Source organism: Triticum urartu, chromosome 5A (assembly GCF_056163025.1).
Source record: "Triticum urartu cultivar PI428250 chromosome 5A, HENAU_Tu73, whole genome shotgun sequence".
Taxonomy (NCBI): domain Eukaryota; kingdom Viridiplantae; phylum Streptophyta; class Magnoliopsida; order Poales; family Poaceae; genus Triticum; species Triticum urartu.
Genome location: NC_141877.1, coordinates 676,152,122 through 676,170,648, shown reverse-complemented (window position 1 = coordinate 676,170,648; position 18,527 = coordinate 676,152,122). Strand labels below are relative to the sequence as shown.

Below are 18,527 nucleotides of genomic sequence, written 5' to 3'. Positions count from 1 at the left end.
TTTTGGTTGGGCACTTCGTCCATTAATGTCGTCGCTTCTTCCTGCAAGTACTCAACCACTTCGAGAGACATCTGACCAAGTAAATATCCCACTGACATGATGATAACGTATAGGGGCTGCTACAAATCTGCTAACAACTCTGTCGCCCTCTGTTACTGGATTTCATGAAAAAACTATTGGCAAATATATAATTTCATAGTTTGAAAAGGTCGATTGCACGCATGATTCTGTATCAACTACTGAAAAGAACAGGGGTAGTAGTCACTCTATATGTCTTTAGAAATCATGCGCCCATGAATCAAGCCTACGCGTGAGTACGTGACTTCATCTATGTCGGCATCAAGCTAGAAAATGATTGATTGCCTTACATGACTTGGCTTCTCAACTGCTCTTTGACTGGTTTCGTCCGCACCGGTTCCGACTATGACCAAGTATATGATATCGAATTAAACTAGTGCCAGATGTTTCTTCTCTTAAAAATATTTTCCTTAATAGTGATGGGTGGTGAATTTTCCTGAAATTGACCCTGCATGCATTGTGGCGACTCGGGTGAGATGGAGAAACATTCATAATTACTACTCAGCCGTGCACATCACCATAGAATAGCTTTATATGGCTGTATACTCTGCATTACTTCTTTGAAGGGAAAACGTGTCTTAAATGGGCGTATATGCAGTAGTTTAATTAGCAGCAAGAGACCAGTTCAATTGGTTGGTTGGTTTCACTTGACTAAGTCTACAATTGCTAACGATTTCAGGCGCTGCTCGCTGCAGCTATATAAACTCATACATCCCTGCATGTTCAAACCATCACTCACGCCACAATCACAAACAGAAACACAGGAGAGAGAAAAAGATCAGATGGCATCCTCCTCTTCCTTCCTTCTCCTCGCTGTTCTTCTTGCCTTGGTCTCATGGCAGGCCACTGCCTCCGATCCTAGCCCCCTCCAGGACTTTTGTGTCGCTGACATGAATTCACCAGGTACTATCCGGTTTCTCATCATGTTCTCACCAAATAAATATGTTGAAATGAATTTCTGGAAATTATATGCAAGTCGAAACAACTTTGTAAGACCTAAGCTTACATTATAAATCTCTTCTATGCACCAGTACGTGTCAATGGGTTTGTTTGCAAGAACCCAATGGAGGTTAACGTTGATGACTTCTTCAAGGCAGCCGCCCTCGACAAGCCTAGGGTGACCAACAAGGTTGGATCCAACGTCACTTTGATCAACGTCATGCAGATTGCTGGACTCAACACCCTCGGCATCTCAATTGCGCGCATTGACTATGCTCCCTTGGGTCAGAACCCACCACATACGCACCCTCGCGCCACTGAGATCCTCACGGTGCTCGAGGGGACATTGTATGTTGGCTTTGTTACATCCAACCAGCCCGCCCCAAACAGAAACAAGTTCCTCTCGAAGGTGCTCAACAAAGGTGATGTGTTCGTCTTCCCCGTGGGGCTCATCCACTTCCAATTCAACCCCAACCCCCACAAGCCTGCCGTTGCAATTGCCGCGCTCAGCAGCCAGAACCCAGGGGCTATCACAATTGCCAATGCGGTGTTTGGGTCAGACCCACAAATATCCGATGATGTTCTTGCCAAGGCGTTTCAGGTGGAAAAGAATACAGTAGACTGGCTTCAGGCCCAGTTCTGGGAGAACAACCACAACTAAGTGAAACGGTTGGCTTATTACACGGAGGACCAGTGCGCAAATTAAGGACATGTTTGAGTTTGTAGATATGCATCCTAATCTATAAAATAAATGGAGCATATGTCATCCCATTGTTGTGTCTGTAATGAGTGAATGTATTTCTACCTTCTGAATAATTGACAATATCATTTTTAGCACACTGATATGATCTCATATGCTTTTTTGGTTCTAATGTTTCGTATTTCTCAATAAAAAATAAATATTTTAGGCTCTTTTTCCCTTGTTCCGAAACAAGAGATGACTAGGTCAAAAAAAGGAAACAATACACGATTATATGGTAATCCAGTATATGTTTGATGCTAGGGTTGAACACCTAGGATTATGTTGCAATACGTGCGAAGTATGCGATGGTTGAAGCCCGATTGTGCTCAGGATTTAAATGTGAAAGTTGAATGTGCAAAAGTAGCCTCCTAGAGTCATTGTTCTGCTCTCTTGCTTTCTGGTGTATGCTATAAGAAATTTGCGGTTCCTGCTTGTAATATTTTTAGCTTCCTTTTGGTTCAAAAATCTTGTAAGTTCAATTGACGGTTGCTTTAATGAAATTTTGATGAGGTGGATCGTTTTATCAAAAAACTTATGAGCATTATTTTTGTTTTTCTGAAGTTGAGATAAAAATATGATTTTTACTAAGTTTTAGAAACTGGGCACACCGGAGACCAGATTCCAAAAATTTGCTCCAACATACATATAGAAAACACGCGTAAATGTACAAAAGAATAGATTATTACCTAACACCCCCAAAATGAATATTATTTAAGTTATTTCTTTGTAACAAGCATCTCATAGAAGCATTTTATCACAAAACGGACTTCGGCCGCTTGGCTGAACGATATATGGTGTTGAGGAAATCATCATACAGGATGATCAAAGAGAGCATGACAAACCAAGACAAACACACTAACAAGCACCAGAAGTGCCCAATTAGACGCCTCTAGCATGCCGCGAGAGGAAGCACAGGAGAGGCGGGACCACCTGAAGACTCAACCAGGACCGATGATGACATTTAACCAGATGCCACCTTGAAGAAAACGCTGGACTCTGTCACGTCGACACCACCCAACTGCTATTAGAGAGGACCGTCTGCCCAAACCAAGGAGCTTTGACCCTACCAGCGAGCAGAGATGACGAAAGGAGGTCATTGCTGCATGTACAAGATAGGTGCAAGCAATACGGTGGATCTCCGTACCATTCTGAACACGCCACCGCGACTGAAAGACTACACTCACCGATGACGAACCCAAGAGGGTCATGACGCACTGCGCCGCCACCATCGCGTCGGCTGTGGGAGAACAATGACGACGATCCAAAGATGGACGTGACTACCAAGACATCACCTCCACCAGCGTCGAGGTGCCGAACTTTCGCCTGAACCATCCCGCACCCTTGTCATACGTCCAGCCTGTACCTTCACCTGTGCGGCGGGCGTGTGCGTGCGTATATATACCTTCACCTGTACTGCTGCGGATTCAATTCGTGTTGAAGGAAAGTGCCGTATGTGCGGCGGGCGTTCGTGCGCAGGAAATCACCGTGTCACTGTCTCCCTGTTCTCCTTCTTGTGCGGCGGGCGTTCGTGTGCCTGAATCACCGCGAGAGGGCAGCAAGAGAGTGCGAGAGCTACGTGAGAGAGAGAGAGAGAGGGAGAGAGAGAGCGCTAGGGCTTGAACCCATCAATTGGCATCAGAGCTACCAAGTTCGGGGCCGTGGCGCGCGGTGGCATCCGTGGCGGACATGGAGGTCTCGGCTGCGGCGCAATGGAGAGCGCGTGGTGACGGCGACGCACGACAAGCACTGCGGTCACGAACGCGAGGAGGTCGCTGAGGACCTGCATGGTGGCACAGAGGCCGCTGCAGCTCGGCGCGACGAGCGTGGAGGCACAGTGGCCCCTGGCACGGAGACGCGGTGCGGCGGCGCACGGGACTGCGGGTTGCTGCAGTGGCAGCGAGCGGCGGCTCGTACCGGAGGTGCGCGGTGGCATCGGGCGGACGAGACGATGACTACATTACCACAGAATTGTGCGATGTTTTACAAAATGTTGTTTTTCCAAAATCACTGCCCGTGCGAAGGCACAGGGTTGATGACTAGTGTATGGAAACTCAAACAAACACTTCCAAGTAATTAATCAGTTTATGAGTTCTGTTTACTCCAAAAAAGAAGCAGGTGTGGTCTGATTCTTAGATTTATATTTACAATGAACTGGTCATGATTGAATCGTAGCAAGGTGGAAACTAACTACTCTTACTAAGATCATATGAAAAGTTCCTGCTCAGCTCCATCTTCATAGCTTGTTCCCCCTTTTCAAAAAAATAAAAAAGCTCCATCTTCATAGCTCTCCTTTTGGTTAGCTAGGAACGTCCACTAAGCATTAAGATCCTTGCTTTCTTCCTATAATTACTCAACAACTGCGAGAGAAATTTGACCAGGTAAATATCTGGTTGATGGGGTTATCCTCCTCTTTCTAAAAAGAAAACTGATTGACGTGATGCTAGCAGGGGCAGCTGCAAAATAGCAGGTGTATTATGTGGATTCATGCATGGATCAACGCGCCTTGATTTCTTCCGCTTGTTGCCACAGTCCGCTACCTACTGTGTCATCTTATGCTGCTGGATTTCATGACAAATAATCTATTGGCAAATCTACAATTTCATAGACTTTTTCTTTTCTTTTGAAAAGGGACAATTTCATTGTTTGAAATGCTCGATCGCACACATCATATAGCAATTTCTGGAGGAACATGTGTAGTAGTCACTCCACGTCTTTAGAAGCCCACGCATGAGTTGGTGACTTTCTGTCATCCTACAGCTAGAAAACAATTGGCTTACATGACTTGGCTTTATTAATAAACACTACCAGAATCGCGACTAAGTCTGTGAGCCAACTTATATTCCTGTCAGCCCCACGTAAGCTCACAGGAAAGTACCGTTTTACTGTAGGTCGGGCTGTAGCCGACAGGTTTTTGCACTATATTCCTGTAGGCTTTGAGTAAACGCACAGGAAGAATATATCCCTGTGGGTCGAGGCCCACAGAAATAGCTTTCGGCCCTTCGCGCCCTCGGGCTCTCACTTCGCGCCACCGGATTTCATTGCTCGCGCATTTTTAGCCGAGGCCCATCCATTTTTTCTATTTTCCTGTGTGTTTGGGCTCACAGAATTAGGCCCAGTACAAAATGAGAGGGCTAACAGAACCCTCTCGATCCCTAGTTCAGTCTCCAGAACCCTCGATCCCCAATTCAGTCTCCTGCCACTCCACCGCCGCCGCCACCATCGCCCTGTCCAACGCCACCATCGTCCGGTCCACTGCCGCCGCCACCATCGTCCGGTCCACCGCCGCAGCCGCCGCCACACCATCCTCCAGTCCACCGCCGCTGCTGCCTCCCCTTCCCGCGGAAGGCCGTTCTTCCGCCCGCATCTGCCTCACCACCAGCGTAGCGCCGGTCTCCACCTCGCCACCCGCCGGAGCACCAGCACCCGCCTCCCCACCGAGCTCCCGTACTAGTCCCCCCATTCGACTTTACACATCTTCACCTCTGGCTGTCCGTACTCCTCTGCTCGCTGCATCACAAGCCCTCTGTCTTCATATCTCTGGTAATATATCACCTCCTTTTCCTGGATCTAAGATTTGCTTGCTCTATTTCTTGTGTAGCGTTTAAGCTTAGTTGAAACTATTTTAGGCACGTCTGATTAGTATACGGTTGATTTGAATAGATTAGTTTTTGTTGTTCTTAGATGTATGTTGTAGCGTCTGTAGCAACCTCACTGAACAGCTAACATGTTGTAGCTTCTGTACATGACCATATAAGTGTTTATTTTTTCTAGGTTGTAGCTTCTATGACATCTACCTGCTATCTATTTTATTCTAGTAAAGTGAATTTAACACGTATAATTTTCCAGAAACATCGGCAAACAGCTAGGGGAGTTGGCTAGCCACCCTTTTCGACGCCGTAATTTCCCAGCTTGAACAAGTATATTGGTAAGTTATAGCTTTGAGCTCTTAAATTTATGTCTGAAACAATTGTCTTTTTGTGAATTGTTATTTGTGCTGCTGCCCTTTAGTATGCTATTATTTTTCTCAAATATCCCCATTTCTGTGAATTTTATTTCAGTATGAATTCTTGGTTAAATAATGGAGAACCGTGATTGGATGTATAGTGGATGGGTGTTTGGTCAAGTCCCTTCTAATATATGGCTTGAAGAAACTGCACGATTTATAGACCGGGCCTTCTCTTCCGTAGCTGAAGGTGGTAAAATTAAGTGTCCATGCGCCAAATGTCGGAATTATTTTCCGCAAGAAAGGCACATTGTAGAGAAACACTTGTATAAACATGGGTATAAGCCAAATTACAAAACCTGGACAGAACATGGTGAGAGTTTTGTAGCTGCTGCTGATGGATCTGTCCCTTTAGTACATCATCAAGAGGGCTGTAATGAAACTGATCGAATGGACAATATGTTGGTTGACTTAGGTGGTAGCCATCCTCCACCGGTTACTGAGGAGCCAACCTCCTCTGCCAAGGCTTTTTATAGGATGGTCAGTAGTGCCGATGAACTGGTACATGAGAATACAAAACACACACGTCTTTCTGCTGTAGCTCGCTTGCTGGCTATGAAATCACAATACAACATGTCCATTGCACATTTTGATGATACCTTAAAAATAATCCATGAACTTTTGCCTCCTGAATCTAATTTGTCCGAAGACTTCTACCAATCCAAGAAACTCTTAGAAGGTCTTGGTATGCCATATGTTAAAATAGATGTGTGCAAAAATAATTGCATGTTGTATTACAAAGATAACAAACATAAAGAGAAGTGTGACTTTTGTGGCACATCTCGTTACGAGGAAGGCCAAAAGAAAATCCCACGTAAAGTTTTGCGGTACCTCCCTCTAAAAGATAGATTGCAAAGGTTGTATGCCAATGAGGAGACCGCAAAGCTTATGCGTTCTCACACTCCTTCCGGGTCTGATAAGATGGTCCACCCACGTGATGGCGAGGCTTGGCAAGATTTTGATAAGGATTTTCCAGAATTCTCATGTGATCCGAGAAGTGTGCGACTTGTCATAGCTACAGATGGTTTTACACCATATAGTTTGGTTGCTGCTCCATACACGTGTTGGCCAGTGTTTGTAGCTCCGTTAAACCTCCCCCCTGATTTTCTCTTAAAGCCAGAGTTTATATTTCTTAGTCTTGTGATACCTGGTCCAGAACATCCTGGAAAGAATTTGGGCATTCTAATGCAACCATTAGCAGATGAGCTTATGGAACTGTGGCTGGGGGTTAATACATGGGATGCCTCTGTGAAGAGAAACTTTTTAATGAAAGCAGCTTTTCTATGGTCAGTCCATGATTTCCCTGCTTTTGGTATGTTTGCTGGGTGGAGCACTCATGGGAAGCTAGCTTGCCCAGAATGCTTGAGTGATTCAAAATCATTTACACTTCCGCATGGGCGTAAGGCTTGCTGGTTTGATTGCCATAGGCGCTTTCTACCTCCTGACCATGAGTTCAGAACCCAAGCCAATTCGTTTAGAAAGGATACAATAGTGCTTGAGGGGCCACCAAGGCGTTTGACAGGGGAGGAAGTGCGAGCTCACATGGTTGCAAATGTATATGACACAGATAACTATAATAAATCGCACAACTGGACCCACATAAGCTGCTTTTGGGATCTTCCATACTTTGATAAACTGAAGCTTAGGCACAACATCGATGTGATGCACAATGAGAAAAATGTAGCAGAAGCTATATGGAACACATGCTTTGACATTCCTAATAAAACTAAAGATAATGTGAAGGCAAGAAAAGATCTAGAAGAAATATGCCATCGCCCTAAGCAGCATTTGCATTTGAAGGACAATGGGAAGTGGTTCAAGCCAAGGGCACCGTTTGTCATTGAGAAAGATGATAGGTTAACCATTCTTAAATGGTTTAAAGAGCTGAAATTTACCGATGGATATGCAGCGGGTTTTAAAAGAGGAGTTAGCTTCCAGCAAAGGAAGATTTTTGGGCTTAAAAGTCATGATTACCATATCTTCATGGAACGGCTGCTACCAGTTGCATTTCGTGGCTTCATTCCAGAGTGGTACGATTACTATCATGATTCGACTCTAGATTTTCAGCAGCGGACAGCCGCAGATCGTGTGAAGGAAGAGTTTTGGGTAAGTACAATTTTTTTGGAGCAATTGCAATTATTATTATACATATCTTTGTATTGCTGTAAAAGTCTGATCTGTAAATTTCTGAACATGTAGAACTTGTTTGAGCTGCATGTGGATGACGAGGAAGATGACAGTGCCCGAATCCAAATTGAGCAAGAGGCTAACCGGATTATTGACACATATGCAAGGAAAAAGGTGAAAGACATGTTGTACCAACTTCGTGTGGATGCTGTGAAGCTTTACTATGAGAATCAAGGAGAGAAGCTTGATGACTCGATGGCTTGTGCAAGAGAACTCGAATATGAGCAATACCTCCAGAGTAGGATACCATGGTGCAAGGAAGTTGCATGGCCTGGACTATGTCGTTATTGGACATCAAAGGAATACAAGACCAACATGGGGAGGGGACGAGAAGCTCGCTTGAAATCTGAGGATATTGCTCAAAACCGATGGGGCTATTAAGAAAGCAGATATTAAATCAGCAGCTAGAAAAAGAAATGCTAGTGCATCAATTTCGCTCACATTCGAGAGAAGGAACAACTCAGGCGTGTTAATGAAGAAAATGCAGAACTCAGGCGTGCTAAGGAGATGCTACAGCAGAAAGTAGATATGCATGGGCAGCTCATAACTGTATGTACAAATTCATGCCCACATTCTAAAGCAATGGATCTTAACTTCTCAAGTATCAACTCTAGTAACATTTCTTCTTTGTTTGCAGGCACTTTTCAAGGAGATAGGAAAAGAGTTGCCGGCTCATATACTACATATACTAAGCCATGGAGCTGTTTCGCAACCAGAAGTAAGTGTATGAGAAACTTGAAGTTGTATATATCATATGGATGAATGTGTGATGTCCACTACTCAACTTAGTTTTGTGCGTTCCTTCTGACATGTCTACGTTGATGTGGCTGCAATATCAACACTGTGTTGCATATGAGATTGTTTTTCATGTTCTGTATTAATTTGTTTGGATGTTTGCATCTGTGAGCTTGTCTATTCTCACAAGATTCTTTAGCTGTTGTGCCCAATTTCCGTATAAATAATGCTTGTCATGCTTAAGGTCCATCTGATTGGAACTTGAAAGTAGCCTAGACAAAATCAGTTCTTGGTGCCAAGCATTAATCAATAAATGGATATTATTTGGTTCATTTGGTTATGTTGTCTCCACTTGTTATCCAACAAAGTATTGTATTTTTATTGTTCTAAATCAGATTAAATAACAATTAGGTTACTTCTTGATTCAGGGGACAAATAACTCATCTCAAGCCGGCTCGCAAGCGGTTGATGGCAACAATGATGTCATGGAGTCAAGCGAGGAGGATGAAGCCGCTGGGAATGTCGGCGATCAGACCGTTGACGCAGCCAACCATGGCGGAAACTGATTGCTCAATCAACATGATAACATCAGAGTATATGTGGTCGTAATATGCTCTTTTGTGGACTTGTGTATCTGGTATGGCTTAGGAATGAGAACTAAGATCTGGTGGTAGTTGCAAGCCGGCGTATTTTGCTAGTATTGTTGTAGTTGGCAGATCCTTTTGTGGATGGTACCTTTGTAGCCTTGTAGTGTATGTATGGAACTGATGTTGATACATCTGGTGGTAGTTGCAAGCCGGTGTATTTTGCTAGTATTATTGTAGTTAGCAGATCCTTTTGTGGATGGTACCTTTGTAGCCTTGTAGTGTAATTATATATGTATGGAACTGATGATGCTATATGAAGTTTGATGTTGTCATATAAATATATTCTCATATGGTTTCTGTGAAATAATGCAACATTTGTAGAACCTGGGTTAAGCACATTGCTTTTGTGGTAGGAATATGAAATAAAAAATCAACATCATGATGTAACCGTGACGGCCAACGGCTCACAGGAATGAGCGCGTGCTGCAGCAACCTAGTATAATTTTCCTGTCGGTTGAACCTACAGGTATAAGTCCTTCCTGACGGTCTTTCCTGACAGGTGGACGACAGGAATATGTATTTTCCGGGAAGCATAAATCTGACGCAACATTTCTTTCCTGTGCGCCAACCGTCAGGGATAACCGACAGCATTAATATTCCTGTGGGCCTTCCGTCAGGCATACTCATTCATTCCTGGCAGGCTATGGCTGTGGGTTGTTCCTGTCGGTTGGCCGACAGGAATTATATTCCTGACGGCCATATTTCTTTTCCTGACGGCTACTAGCCCACACGCTTAGTCACGTTTCTGGTAGTGAAATGTCTGTCTGCATCGTAGTGATGTAGAGACAGGGGTTTATCCTCCTTTAAAAAAACATGACTTGGCTTTTCTCAGCTGCTCTTTGACTGACCTCGTGCTCAGCAGTTCTTACAATGACCAAGTATATCATAATTCTCATTTTCCCTGGTTGTCGTCGGCTTGGTCCTTTGCGCATCTCGGAAGACTCACACTCCACATAGCTAAGCCCCTAGTTTCAAACAGGTCGAATAGTCTTAGTTTTTCTCTTTAGATCTTAAATTCTTAAGGACGTAGAACATTTAGAGACCCATTTAGAGATCTAGAACATTTAGAGATCAATTTATTTTCCATGCATAATTCCTATTTTATGCAGTTGTGTATAATGCAAACGTTTCTTGAGTTTAAATTCCTAAGGATCCAGAACATTTAGTGATCAATTTATTTTCCATGCATAATTGCTATTTTACTGCAGTGCAAGGTCACTCAAATGACACACTTTTGTCTGTGCAGAGAAATAACCTACCTGCTGTCTGGCAGTACCTCGAGACGTTTGCTATACTTATTTACTTAAAATTTCTAACACTGGTAGTGAGAGCTCCTGTATGTCAATGCTTTTTGACCTGTGTGAGTGTGTGACCAGTACACTACACAATTCTGTAGATGTCAGTAGAATCTTTTTGTCTGTAACTGCTGACCATTCTGATATTACTTGCTGGCTGAAGATCATCTTGTCGATATTTTCATGATAACTGGATGCGACAAAAAATGCACATTTAGTGAGATGTCTTTCCGTTTAGATCTGTATATTTATACATCTCCTCTTTGCAGGCACTAACTTCATATGTTTCTATAGCAGCAAACGTGATCCTTCATTTAATAAGAAGATGTTAACTACTCTGGCTCTCCATCGTCCATTAATGTCGTTGCTTCTTCCTGAAAGTAATCAACCACTTGGAGAGAAATTTGACCAGGCAAGTGTATATCTGGTTGACGTGATCATGACAGGGGCTGTTACATATAGTAGTGGTATTAGGTGCGTTAATGCATGGATCCACGTGCCACGATTTCTTCCTTGTTTGACACAATCAAAATTATTACTCACAGTAATTATTACTAACAGGTGCATCAGATGGAGTACCTTTCAAAAAAAAATTCAGATGGAGTACCTTAATTTGCTTCTTTGTTTATTAAAGAGAAAAAAGTGTTGCTTTGGCATCTCAAAAGGGAACTTTGATTATAGTATATCAAAGATTTGAATATGGCTGACCATGTCCGAAAAGTTCATGCAGAATAATCTAGTGGGCAGCCAAAGACAATTTCTATCCGTTGATTGGTTCCACTTGACTATGTCCGTTGCTCACGAGTTTGCACTGCTCGCCACGCCTATATAAACACATACATCCCTGCATATTGGAAGCATCACTCACCCAACAAATACAACAGGAATACACAAGAGAAAAGAAGACCCAAAGGAGCTGAAATCAAATGGCATCCTCCCCTTCGTTCCTTCTCCTCGCTGCTCTTCTTGCCTTGGTCTCATGGCAGGCCGTTGCATCCGATCCTGGCCCGCTCCAGGACTTTTGTGTCGCCGACATGCATTCACCAGGTACTACTTAACTTCCTGCTTTCCCGTCCTGCTACCACCAAATACATATGTTGAAATAAATTTCTGAAAATTATATGCATGTTAAAACGGCTTTCTAGTAATACCTAAGCTTACCCTCTACATCTCTTCTATGCACCCAGTGCGTGTCAATGGATTTGTTTGCAAGAACCCGATGGAGGTCAATGCTGATGACTTCTTCAAGGCAGCCGCCCTCGACAAGCCTAGGGTGACCAACAAGGTTGGCTCCAATGTCACCTTGATCAATGTCATGCAGATTGCCGGACTCAACACCCTCGGCATCTCAATCGCGCGCATCGACTATGCTCCCTTGGGCCAGAACCCACCACATACGCACCCCCGCGCCACTGAGATCCTCACAGTGCTCGAGGGGACACTATACGTTGGCTTTGTCACATCCAACCTGCCCGCCCCAGCCAGAAACAAGTTCTTCTCGAAGGTGCTCAACAAAGGTGATGTGTTTGTCTTCCCCGTGGGGCTCATCCACTTCCAATTCAACCCCAACCCCCATCAGCCCGCCGTTGCAATTGCCGTGCTCAGCAGCCAGAACCCAGGGGCTATCACAATTGCCAATGCAGTGTTTGGGTCAGACCCACCAATATCCGATGATGTTCTTGCCAAGGCGTTTCAGGTGGAAAAGAATACAATAGACTGGCTCCAGGCTCAGTTCTGGGAGAACAACCACAACTAAGTGAAAGGTTGGCTGATTACACAGAAGATCAGTGCGCAAATTAAGGACATGTTTGAGTTTCTAGATATGTATCCTAATCTATAAAATAAATGGAGCATATGCCATTCCATTCCGTGTCTGTAATGAGTGAATGTACTTCTACCTTCAGAATAATTGACAATATCGTTGTTTATCACACGGATATGATCTCATATTTTTTTTTTGGTTCTAATGTGTCGTATTTCTCATAAATATTTTGGGTTCTTTTCCCCTTGTTCCGAAATAATAGATGGTTACGTAAAAAAGAAAGAATACATGATTATCTGGTAATCCAGTATATGTTTGATCCTAGGGTTGAACACCTAGGATTATCTTATAATACATGAGAAGTATGCGATGGTTGGAGCCCGATTGTTCTCAGGATTTAAATGTGAAAGTTGAATGTGCAAAGGTTGCAGCCTGGAATCGTTGTTCTGCTCTCTCGCTTTCTGGTGCATGCAATAAGAAATTTACGGTTCCCGCATGTAATATTTTAGCTTCCTTTTGGTTCAAACTCTTGTAAGTTCGATTGACAGTTGCTTTAATTGAAATTTGATGAGGTGTCCCGTTTTATCAAAATACTTATGTGTATTATTTTTCTTTTTCTTAAGTTGAGAACTAAAAATATGATCTTTACTAAGTGTTAGAAACTGGGCACACCGGAGACCAGGTTCCAAAAATTAGGTCCAGCATACATACAAAAAACATGCATAAATACACAAAAGAAACGATTATTACCTAAACCGCCCAAAAATGAATATTATATGAGTTGTTTCTTTGTAACAAGCCTGTCATAGAAGAATTTTATCACAAAACGGACTTCGGCCGCTTGGCTGAACAATACATGGTGTTGAGCAAATCATCATACAAGATGATTAAAGAAAGCATGGCAAACCAAGCCAAACACGCTGAGAGGAAGCACAAGAGAGGGTGGACCACCTGAAGACTCAAGCAGGACCGACGACGACATTCAACCACACACCACCTGGAAGAAACATTGGACTTTCTCGCGCCGAGACCACCTAACTTCTCTTAGCAAGACGATGTTAACTACTCTTACTAAGATCACGTGAATTGTTTCTGCTCTCTACCATCATTGTTTATGCGTGCGTGTCTTCGTCCTCATTGACACAATCCTTTAACTACTGCGTCAACCTGCAACCTTAATTTTTTTATATCACTAGGTGACTCATATTGCCTAGTTTCTCTGTTTATTTTTCCTGGAGGATGGTAAGATATTCCATTATATCTCCAACCGTGCTTTCTAATCATATGTATGTTAAGCTGCTAACACATATCTATAAACGTATAAGTACGTGTATGTCCTTTTTATCCCATGCCATATCTTGTGCACAGTTTTGTTCATGACAAATCCGGTGACAAATATATAGTTCGATTATGTTAGTGGCCACAGCTTGAAAAAATTGGTTGCACGCATTCTGAAGCAACTTAAAAGAAGGGAGAATGGATAAATCTAAGCAGATGACATTGTCTAGGTAGAAAACGATTGCTTTGCATCACTTGTCTTTTCTCAACTCCTCCTTGACCTTGTGCGCACCAGTTCTCACCATGACCAAGTATGTGATATCTAATAAACTATGGTGATGGGTCGTGACTTTTCGTGGAACCAACCCTCCATGCATTGTGCCGACTTGGGTGAGATGGATAAATAATCGTAATTACTACTCAGACATACACCAGATGATGCAATAGCGCTTAGGCATATTAAAAGGGAACTTGAGAAGTTTGTGCAAAACTTTAATCAAAAGCCAATAGATGATTATATGTTAATGTGCTCAGAGGTTGCAATGTTCAAGTTGAATGTGCAAAAGTTGCTTCCAGGAGTCGTTCTTGTGGTCTGTCTTTCTGGTGCATCTAAGAAGTAGTCTACGCTTCCTTTGCTATGAAACTTGTTGTTGTGGTTGTCATTAGTTCTATTTTTCCTCATTGTTCTGTTTTAGCTTCCTTTGGGTTCAAAGTCTTGTAAGTTTGATTGATCATTCTCCAGAAAAACTATTGTAGATATCTGAGTCCCAAAAAAACAATTATTATTTGAGTTGTTTCTTTGTAATAAGCTTGTGATAGAAGCAATTAAATCATCTGGAAACTTTTTTTTCTATACTAAATCTGCCAACAGACACCTCCAATAAATTAATCTGTTTATGAGTGGCCGCTTGGCCTAGTCTAGTCATTCGATGCACTATTTACTCTAGCAAAAGAAGCAGGTGAGGTCTGGTGCCATGAAGCTAGTCAGGAAGGCTAGGTTTATACACTGAACTGGTCATGCATGATAAAACTCTTCGCTAGAAGATGTTAACTAGTCTTGCTTAGATCGTATGGAAACTTCCTGCTCTCCATCGTCATGGCATTTGTATCATCTCTCCTTTTGGTTTGGTACTCGTCCATTAATGTCGTTGCTTCTTCCTGTAAGTACTCAACCACTTCGAGAGACATCTGACCAAGTAAATATCGGATTGACATGATGATAACAAACAGGGGCTGCTACGAATCCGTTTACTACTCTGTCGTCTTATGTTGCTGGAATTTCATGACAAATCTATTGGCAAATATATAATTTCGTAGTTCCAAAAGCTAGATAGCACACATAATACTATATCAACTTGTGGAGCGAACAGGAGTAGTAGTCACTCTATATGTATCAGGCTCACGTAAGAGTAGGTAACTTTGTCTATGTCGGCATCAAGCTAGAAAATAATTGTTTGCCTTGTATAACTTGGCTTTTCTCAACTGCTCTCTTTGACTGATTTCGCGGGAACCAGTTCAGACTATGACCAGGTATATGATAGTATGATAGAAACACAGGATATTTAGATATATAATTAAACTTGTGGAATTCATTTGTTTCTCTTGCCGGATATTTCTTGTTTATAAATATTTTCCTTCATTAATAATGGCGACGGGTGGTGAATTTCCCTGGAATTAGCCCTGCATGCATTGTTGAGACTCGGGTTAAATGGAGAAACAATCATCGTTACTACTCAGTCGTACATCACATAGAGTTCCTTTATCTATCTGTATACGCTGCATTGCTTCATTTGAAGGGAAAACATTTATGCAAAATAGTTTAATCAGCAGCCCGAGACCATTTCAATCTGTTGGTCGGTTCCACCTGACTATGTCTATTGCTCCCGAGTTCGCACACGCCTCACTGCGCCTATATAAACACATACAACCCCTGCATGCTCAAAGCATCACTCAGGCAACAAACACAAAGAGGAACACAAGAGAAAAGAAGAGCCCAAGAAACTAAACTCAAATGGCATCATCCTCTTCCATCCTTCTCTTTGCTGCTCTTCTTGCACTGGTCTCATGGCAGGCCACTGCCTCTGATCCTAGCCCACTCCAGGACTTTTGCGTCGCCGACCTGCATTCACCAGGTACTACGCACTTCATGGTTTCCTGTCATGTTATCACTAGATACGTATGTTGCAATCAGATTCTGAAAATTATATCCAAGAAAACGACTTTGTAAGATCTAACCTTAAATGTTACATCTCCTCTCTGCACCCAGTGCGTGTCAATGGGTTTGTTTGCAAGAACCCGATGGAAGTTAACGCAGACGACTTCTTCAAGGCAGCCAACCTCGACAAGCCTAGGGTGACCAACAAGGTTGGATCCAACGTCACTTTGATCAACGTCATGCAGATTGCTGGACTCAACACCCTCGGCATCTCAATTGCGCGCATCGACTATGCTCCCTTGGGTCAGAACCCACCACATACGCACCCTCGCGCCACTGAGATCCTCACGGTGCTCGAGGGGACACTATATGTTGGCTTTGTCACATCCAACCAGCCCGCCCCCAACAGAAACAAGTTCCTTTCCAAGATGCTCAACAAAGGTGATGTGTTTGTCTTCCCCGTGGGGCTCATCCACTTCCAATTCAACCCCAACCCCCACCAGCCCGCTATTGCAATTGCCGCGCTCAGCAGCCAGAACCCTGGGGCTATCACAATTGCCAATGCAGTGTTTGGGTCGGACCCACCAATATCATATGATGTTCTTGCCAAGGCATTTCAGGTGGAAAAGAATACAATAGACTATCTCCAGGCTCAATTTTGGGAGAACAACCACAACTAAGTCAGACATTTGTTGATTACACAGAGGATTAGTGCATAAATCAAGGATTTGATTGAATATCTCGAGCATCCTTATATCTATAAAATAAATGGAGAATATGTCATGCCGCTGTGTGTCTGTAAGCCATGAATGTATTTCAATGTTATGAATAATCAACAATATCTTTTTTCATCACTCTGATATGATGCCGTATGCTATTTTGGTTATTATGTGTCATATTTCCCATAACGAACAAAAAATCAGGGTTCTTTCCCCCCTTCTCCGATACAATAGACGATTATCTAGTAATTTAATGTAAGTTTGCTGGTTTGGTTGAACACGTTGGGAAATTCCTCATATATAGTGCTTGTGTGCAATACATCTGCGGCACTATAATGTCTGCCATCGGTTATGACGAAAAAGGGGTTCCCCGCTTTATATTATATAAAGCAACCATCACCGCATTACAACCGTGTAGACCGATATAAACACACGCCACCACCGCACACAACACACACGCAAGACAAGATACAAAGGTGTCATGCACTAACACACCACCCCACCGACTACCAAACTAACCACACATATGCGAAAAAGACCGTTTGGAGCCGATGGAGACCTCCACCATGAACCACAATGAAGAGGTGTGACCGACAACGATGAAGCCAGGACTCCAAAATGGTGTCTCCCAGAAGGGTACGACCACTGATAGCCGCCACCGCCCGATCATGTAGATCAAATTTTCATCCGGAGCATGACGAAAGGAGCCAGAACGCCGCGACGAAGCCTACAGGAAAGGATACGACGTCAATAGATGCTGCCACCATCGGCCAGTACACGGATTGGGCAAGTGATGCACCCAGCGTTCACACCTCCGCCGCACCCTAGCTCCGCTAAACACCCGCAACCAAGCCACCCACGTGGCCATGGCTGCCCGCTCGCACCTGAGAGCACACTCCGCCTACGAATGTCGCGCCTCCTGCCGCCAGGGCTGCCGCCCTGCATTCAAACCCCTCCAAGACCAGCCAAAGTTTTCGGCTTTGGTACAAAAGGCAGCCCCCAACCTACGGGGCCGAAGCATATGTCCCGCCTAGAACACCGCTGGAGCTATGGCAGCGCGCACAGGCATGGAAAGGGGGGCGAAGGGGAGAGGACGTACGCATCCACGACCAGCACACCCTTGCACCGCCATCCCTCTCACAAACCTCCCCACCGAGCACCCCATGTGCTGCCCCACCTCGGCGGACGGCATAGCTCAACGCGCGAGACCACCAACGACACCCGACCACCGGCGAGGACAACCCCGTGAAACGCCGGCATCGACCAAAACTGCTCACCGGGAATCCCACCTTCGAGCTCGCTGTTGTCCGCCGTCGGAGCAACCGAAGCTAACCAGCCCGCCCTTTGTTCTACTGGTGCTACGCCTCCACCACCACCAGCAGAGGCCACGACGGGGGCAGCTGCCCGTAACCCATGTCGTCCGGATCTAGATCTAGAAGCCTAGATCACCGTCGTCACAAGCGTCCAGGCGCGCCCATCCACCAAGCTGCCAGGCAACTGGGCAGCAGGGTGCTGGAGCACAGCGTCCACCCACTATATTACCGTGGCACACGGCCCCCGCCATGTTCTGGCTCAGGTCACCGGCCCTCACCAGCCCCGCATGGGCAAGAAGAGCCAGAGGCCCCACCGCTGGCGGAGATGGTTGGGCTTTGCCTGACCGCACCATCAAGCGGCGGTGAGGGCCAGTGGGATTGAGGGTCCCCCTGGTCACCTCGTGGGAGGAGGGAGGAGGATTTCTCTTCCTAGTCATGTCTGCCATTGGTTATGACGCGTGGACAACCTAATTGACTAGAAGATGGACAAGGGGCCCACAAGCCCGGGGGTGCAGCCTAACCCCTGGTCCACCACCCAGGCTTGTGGGGCCCCTGCAGCTCCGTATGACATAATTCTTGTCCTATAAATTCCCAATATTCCTGACACCCTCAGAGAGACAAACAAGAGAATTTTATCGCCGCCGCAAGTCTCTGTTCCGAACCGATCCCATCTG

At 44.4% G+C, this 18,527-nt stretch overlaps 4 protein-coding genes across 4 annotated transcripts; all 4 read left to right on the top strand.

The window, feature by feature from the left end:
• Nucleotides 1-782: 782 nt before the first annotated feature.
• On the top strand, nucleotides 783-1,856 carry LOC125527268 (germin-like protein 8-11). Its single transcript, XM_048691804.2, has 2 exons — nucleotides 783-981; nucleotides 1,110-1,856. The coding sequence occupies exons 1-2, from the start codon at nucleotides 798-800 to the stop codon at nucleotides 1,676-1,678; spliced, it is 753 nt and encodes a 250-aa protein (XP_048547761.1). The 5' UTR covers nucleotides 783-797; the 3' UTR covers nucleotides 1,679-1,856.
• A 3,981-nt stretch (nucleotides 1,857-5,837) lies between these two features.
• On the top strand, nucleotides 5,838-8,330 carry LOC147974023 (uncharacterized). Its single transcript, XM_087525154.1, has 2 exons — nucleotides 5,838-7,868; nucleotides 7,962-8,330. Exons 1-2 carry the CDS (start codon nucleotides 5,838-5,840, stop codon nucleotides 8,328-8,330), a joined length of 2,400 nt encoding a protein of 799 aa, XP_087381280.1.
• A 3,159-nt stretch (nucleotides 8,331-11,489) lies between these two features.
• On the top strand, nucleotides 11,490-12,559 carry LOC125527265 (germin-like protein 8-5). Its single transcript, XM_048691801.2, has 2 exons — nucleotides 11,490-11,673; nucleotides 11,814-12,559. Exons 1-2 carry the CDS (start codon nucleotides 11,553-11,555, stop codon nucleotides 12,380-12,382), a joined length of 690 nt encoding a protein of 229 aa, XP_048547758.2. The 5' UTR covers nucleotides 11,490-11,552; the 3' UTR covers nucleotides 12,383-12,559.
• A 3,052-nt stretch (nucleotides 12,560-15,611) lies between these two features.
• LOC125527267 (germin-like protein 8-5) lies at nucleotides 15,612-16,672 on the top strand. The gene is made up of 2 exons (XM_048691803.2): nucleotides 15,612-15,798; nucleotides 15,933-16,672. The coding sequence occupies exons 1-2, from the start codon at nucleotides 15,678-15,680 to the stop codon at nucleotides 16,499-16,501; spliced, it is 690 nt and encodes a 229-aa protein (XP_048547760.1). The 5' UTR covers nucleotides 15,612-15,677; the 3' UTR covers nucleotides 16,502-16,672.
• The last annotated feature ends 1,855 nt before the right edge of the window (nucleotides 16,673-18,527 follow it).